General features: G+C 44.7%; 1 protein-coding gene across 1 annotated transcript; it reads right to left on the bottom strand.

Moving 5' to 3' along the window:
- Positions 1-595: 595 nt before the first annotated feature.
- LOC133466518 (5-hydroxytryptamine receptor 3A-like) lies at positions 596-6,109 on the bottom strand. Its single transcript, XM_061750314.1, has 9 exons — positions 5,921-6,109; positions 5,681-5,844; positions 4,315-4,359; positions 4,117-4,226; positions 3,018-3,190; positions 2,777-2,937; positions 2,332-2,542; positions 2,100-2,252; positions 596-1,065 (listed from the first exon to the last, which is right to left on the bottom strand). Exons 1-9 carry the CDS (start codon positions 5,958-5,960, stop codon positions 806-808), a joined length of 1,317 nt encoding a protein of 438 aa, XP_061606298.1. The 5' UTR covers positions 5,961-6,109; the 3' UTR covers positions 596-805.
- Positions 6,110-6,332: the final 223 nt, after the last annotated feature.

Raw genomic sequence — 6,332 nt, 5'->3', positions numbered from 1 at the left:
ATAATACAACGCATGAAAGCTGTTGCTTTTGTCGCCTTAAATGTAGACACAATCGCGCGCCATTGCACGTCTATTGACTGACGACCTTCCCAACATGGCCACTAAATAAGCACGTGGATTAGCCGCGCTGGCGTAGCTAGTGTTTAATGTCAATGCCCGCGAAGCCCTACAGATGATGTTGTGTGCGGTCATGTGACTGCCCTGTGTTGTTTGATTGGGTGAAATAGACTTAAAATGTCACGAGCGGTGACGTTGTATTGGAGTCGTAGTATAAACAGATCGCACAGGGGAAAAAAGATAACTCAAAGTAGCGAGCGGCATTTAATCATTGTCACTGAGTAAAAGTAGTGTTTCTTCTTAACATAAATACTCAAGTAAAAGTAAAAAGCATGACAATGTACAATGTATCCCAAATGCTACTTGAGTAAATGTAACGGAGTAAATGGAGCACGATTTTACCCACCTCTGCTGGCGACCAGTCCATTGTTTATCGCTGTGCTCTGACAACCACTGTTTGTCTATATGTGTTGAGAACAAGTGCTACAGGAAATTAATGGAATACACATTTTAAAACAATGAAAAATGACAGTTAACACATTTTCTACACAATATAAGTTTAATTGTAATAATCTTCTTGGGTTGCCATTGTTGCACACCATATCAGCGCCTGGTTATTACGGAAAATCTGTAAAATGTAAAAACTTAAAATGTTGGAAAATTGGTCAATGAAATTACGGAACAAAAGAGCTTAATTTTCTTAAATCACGACCTTGTGTCTGTTTGAATTGTGTGAGCTCTTCAGATCTTAGCTGAAAAAGTCAGGCGGAATCCACATGTCAAACATAACCACCAGAAATGTCACGACAGCGGAAATGTAAAGAATGACGAAGACGACGTCGACGATTTCCGCCACTCTTCGGAAGCGTTTCGGCCTCGGCACGGCAGCGACACTTGCCACTTCCTGCTGAGCCGCACGAACCTCCTGCAGGAAAAGTCTCAGCTGCTCGTGCTCCGACGGAGGCCCAAATGGAACGGGCAAACCTTCCGCCTTCTCCTTCACGGGATCTGGAGGGGCGGGCGGATGTGGTGGGGTTGGGGTTAGGCTACCTTCAGAACCTTGTGGTACGTTGCAGGTGTTTTTGCTGTTGTTTTGGCTGTGCATATGGCAACCTTAGCGCTCTTTTATGGACACAACTAAGTGTAAAACATACATTTTCTGGGGTACCTTCTCTCTCTCTCTCTCTCTCTCTCCCTTTCTTTCTCTCTCCTCTCTCTCACACACACTTTATCAATAAGTCTGGTCAGCAAACAGCTTCTTCATATTAGCAGATAAAGCAAATAATGGTTCCGTAAGGCCCACTGCAGCCTTGTTCCTGTTTCTGTAATCTGCCCGGTGAGCCTACAGTATTGTGCTGTTTAACAAGTAGAAACAATATAGTTTAAGACCATTTCTTCGAGCTGAATCATATTATTAGTATATATTATAATATTTTAAAGGAACAGTACTCGTTACTTGAGTACAATATGCGACTACCCTACCCACCTCTGGTTACCTCCACCAAGAAGCTGGCGTTTGCTTGCCAAAGCGAACTTAGGTTCGATATCTATTTGGCAAGAGTTATACTATTGCTATGTGGCTGCAGAGTCCAACTTGTCAGATTCATTCTAATGCTATGTGGAACGGATGCCAATCAGATTCATATTAGTACCATGCGGCTTGGAAGCATAACTAGTTGCATTCATACAAGTGCTATGCGGCTGAAAGGTCCAACTACTTACATTCGTACTAGAGCTATGTGACTGGTAATCAGATTCTTGCTCATGCCATGTGGCTGCAACTTGTCAGATTTATACTACTGCGCGGTCAGATTCCTAGTATATGCGGCTGCCAATCTGAGTTGTACCAGTGGCATTTAAACCACAGTCGTTCTATGCGGATGCAAAGTCCAACTTGTCACATTAATACTTGCGCTATGCAGCTCCAAAGTCCAACTTGCCAAATTCATACCAGTGCCATGCAGATGATAGTCGCGAGTCATACTAGAGCTATGCAGCTTTAAAAAACAACTAGTCACTAGTGCCATACAGGTGACACCCACCTTTCTTCTCCTGTTTGTCTGAGCGAACCTCCCTGTCGGACGCCCCTGCTGGCTTCTTTGCCATCTTGTCATCCAGGTCAATGAGGAAGCTGAGCAGCATGGCCTCCAGCACACTGAGGCCCACCAGGGCAAACACACCCATGCAGAAGTTGGCTAAAAGGCGGCAAACCCAGCGTTAACGAGAGCGTCGGGCGACAAGGCGGAGAGGATAGTACGCAGACGGGTCGCTCACCAATGAGGGGCAGGTTGTCCTCAGTGGATGGCAGCATGTCCTTGAGGATGAGCAGCAGAACGGATATGGACAGCAGGACGGTGATCTTGAAGCTCAACTTCTCGCCGCGGCCCTCGTCGATGAAGAAGGACGCCACGTCCAGGACCAGCAGGAAGAAGAGCGGAACGATGAAGATGATCACGTAGAGCATCGGCTTGCGCTCGATCTTCACCTGCACGAAACGGTAGTGCACAGCTAAACACAACAGCCAATAATCATGATAACTGCAACATTTGTGTAGGAGTTTCTGAAATGCTGTGGAAATCATTTGTGTGTGAGACCTTAAGTTGTAATGGTTTGAATCAGTTGAGCAATGTGAAAGGAGCAGGTCAATATTCAAAGCATGTGTTGAGTCGCACGTCAATATTGCTGATATGCCGTAACTGTGAAAATGCTCAAACCTCACCTGGTAAATCAGGTTACTCATTCTCGGCATGCCTTTGCCGGACACGTTTGTGATGATTTCCAATTTCATCAGGCTCCACTCCCCACGAGTCACCATGGACTGCTCCGAGACGTTGGTGATGAATTCATCGCCGCTGAAGGTCCCGAGAAGTATGGCCTGATCTGATTCGGGACCGGGACGACACCGACTGAACAAGCTCCCTTTCCTTCCTTTGTTCTGTTTTCCTGGAGTCTACTCTTACCGTCAGTGTTCATGGGGCTGAAGGTGATGGAGCAGGTCTGCCGGTCGAAGGGGAAGTTGAAAAGGTTGAGGGTGCACGTGGACGTCAGCCGCTGACGGGCGCTCATCTGCAGCATCCCGTTGGCGTACACCGTCAAATAGGAACTCTTCTGGATGCTCCCGCTGTCAGAGGCACTGTGACCACACCATAACATTCATTTACCGGTATTTCCCTAATTAAAGAATGAGGTGAAATGAGCGTGGAAATGTGCGGTGCCTCACGCCAACTTCATGGCTGGCGTACGCACGTTTCTACAGCTTTTGGTGCTTTGGCGACACTTAGAGGTGATGCTGGGAAACTGTTATAATAAATCTGCACATCAGCGTCTGTCTACAAGGGCCGAATTTTCGCAAAATTAATGCACCGAGTAATTAGTTTTGTGTTGTACGGCAATTCATCAACCTTTCGAGCAAAATGGACAACTTCTTGACTATTTTTGGGCGTGGCATCTTAAGTCTTTTTTGTACGTCTACTCATCTTCCAAATTTCGGTGGCTAAGCGAGACTGGCTATAGTGGCTGAATTTAAAAAAAAAAAAAAACACATTGAGTTACCACAAGAGGTTTGCACTTTTCCAGCCAATCATCACGTCATTATTACTATTATTAGATGAATAGATCTCTGACAGTGTCAACCAAAACAAGCCATCATCATCTACGTAAATGCACCCTTTCTAGTATCAGATGTCACTGGATTGTGTGTACCTAAAGTGGTGGCTGGTGACGGTGTGTAACCATGTGGTCAAATCATTCGGCACAATTCTGCTGCTGTGTTTTGTGTCCATTACCTGTGCAAACACGCGCATGAAGGGCAATGCAAACATGCATCGCCCTTATTGTGCCCTTTGATTTCACATGATGATGATGGACAAACACAGGAAAGCCTCTTTTGTAATAGCTCATAATACTGATGACAAAATATCATGTCTTGTGTTAAATTGAATGAGTAGAGAAGGGGGGGGGGGGGGGGGGGGGGGAACCCTCACTGCAGCAACCACATGAGCGCACCTGCTCTTATGTCATCAATAATAATAATAATAATAAAAATAATAGTCGACTTACTCCTCTTCAATGCCTATGTCAGGCGTCCACAGCATGGACCTGGAAATAGAGAAGTGGGTGATGCCGCAGAAATCAGACGGCTCCCACGTGAGGAAATCGCTTTTCCACACCTGCCAAAACGCAAAAAGTAAATATGGAAACAGCCCAGCATGCGCACACATCGGTGATATGCTGCACGACACTGGAGCATCTTCTCACCGTTCCAATCCACACATGGCTTGTGAAGGTTTGAAGCTTCGAGTCCTATACGTTAACAGCAACCAAAATAAGAAGTGCATTAAACATATTTACTCCGATGATCTGTGACAAGAGATTTTGAATACTAAAATATCAGTCTGCAAAATGACTTCTTCATACACATCGTGTGGAGGGAATAAATATTTGATCCCTCGCTGATTTTGTAAGACAAAGACATGAGCGGGCGATCATTTTGAAGGTCGGTTTTATGTCAACAGTGACAGACAGAATATCTAAAAGAAAATCCAGACAATCGCATTGACAAAAGATAAAAATGTATTTGCATTTCATTGGGTGAAATAAGTATCTGATCCCCGACCAACAATAAAGAATTCTGACTCCCACAGACTCGTCCTCTCACTTTAATAAAGTACTCCTAATCTGTATGAAAGACACTTATCACAACTTGTTACCTGTATAAAGACACTGAATCAATTAGTCAGACAGCAACGTCTCCATCACGGGCAAGACCAAATCACTTTAAGGACATCAGGGACAAGATTGGAATGGACCGCAAGACATTGGCAAGAGGCGGGCCCAATAATTAGAAAATGGAGTAAACATAAAATGACTGTCAATCTCCCTTGGCTCACTGTGTTTGGAGGAAGAGTATTTCAGACTTTGACCCCCCCCAGAAAAACCATCCCCACCGTCAAGCATGGAGGTGGAAGCATTACGCTTTGGAGGTGTTTCTCTGCAAAGGGGACGGGGTCAACTTCACCACGTCGAGGGAAACAGGCGTGGAGGCTTGTTCCGTGAAATCCTGGGTCCTTCTCTCAGCCAGAAAAGTAAATGGGTCGTGGATGGGGCTCGCAGCATGACGATGACGCAAAGCCCATAGCCAAGGAAATGAAAGAGTGGCGAAGGAAGGAGCACATTAAGGTCATGGAGCGGCCTAGCAAGTCTCCTGACCTAAATTTCATAGAAAATCTGTGGAGTGACCTGAAGCTTCGAGTTGCACAGCCTCGAAATCTTTTTTTATGATTTTTTTTGGGTCCTGTTCAGCTGTTAGGTCAAGCAGAAAGGAGGATCTGTATCCCTTTTAGGCCGGAACAGTTTTACTGCGTCACAGTGGACTTTTTAAGCTACTGCTGTGTTTTTTTTTTTTTAGTATTTTAATGGATATTTATTGAGAATCAGTCGATCTGTCGATAGGATTGAGAAAAGAAGACAACTAAAGACAAAAGCACTAACTGTAAACATTTTGTCCACGTGTGCATTGATTGGAAAGGAAGATATTTTTTTTTTATGGTTATTTGTACTACTCTCTGATATGCTAAATATGGTAGGAACGACAATGAAAAGGAGAAAATGTCTTGTGACTTACCACCTGCAAGATGCCGTAGAGCAGCATGTCCAGCTGTACTTCGGTGGCCTGCTTCCAGTCCTTGACGGGCCTGACGTTGGCCAGGAAGTCGTTGGAGGAGCTCAGATTCAAGTGGCCGAGCAGAGCCGAGTAGGAGCAGTCTGACGCCGCCCAGCCGCAGGAGGCTGGAAGCAGAGAAAAGTTCAAATCATAAAAAAAAAATTGAAACAAGACAAAAGTGGAAGACGTGCAGCGACTCACCAGCCAGGGGAAGGAGGACCAGTGTCCTCAAGACCGACATGGTTGTTTGCCTCAGCTGCGAAAGGCCAGCTTTATATTAGTACGCAGTGGGGAGCTTGTGTCAAAGGTGGAACAATGAGACAGTGAATGCATCACAGCACTCGTTTAGTCTATTGTATACAACATGACGAATTAAGTCAACAGCACAACAGCTGCGGAAAACATTTTTATTTCATCTGAGGCAAAGGTTGAGTACATTTCACTTTTAAGTACAATACAGTTGGCCAATACGACCAGGCCAGACCACGAATAGCGAAAATCTGCAAATAATTGATGCCCCTTATAATTTCATTTTAAAATATATATATATTTTATTAAACCCCAAGACCCCTCCACAATTGGTTATTTATAAAATAAAATGTAGCAAAGTACA

The sequence above is a fragment of the Phyllopteryx taeniolatus genome, chromosome 16, assembly GCF_024500385.1.
Source record: "Phyllopteryx taeniolatus isolate TA_2022b chromosome 16, UOR_Ptae_1.2, whole genome shotgun sequence".
Lineage (NCBI taxonomy): Eukaryota > Metazoa > Chordata > Actinopteri > Syngnathiformes > Syngnathidae > Phyllopteryx > Phyllopteryx taeniolatus.
Note: the sequence above shows the minus strand (reverse complement) of the source record. Positions and strands in the feature narration are given on the sequence as shown.

Bases quoted from the DNA above. Each gene is read 5' to 3' on its own strand.
- LOC133466518 (XM_061750314.1), bottom strand. From the start codon at position 5,960: ATGTCGGTCTTGAGGACACTGGTCCTCCTTCCCCTGGCTG. The intron at 4,360-5,680 runs GTAAGTCACAAG...GTTAACGTATAG, and splicing joins TCTACGGCATCTTGCAGGTG to GACTCGAAGCTTCAAACCTT. The intron at 1,066-2,099 runs GTGGGTGTCACC...CCGCCCCTCCAG, and splicing joins AGACAAACAGGAGAAGAAAG to ATCCCGTGAAGGAGAAGGCG.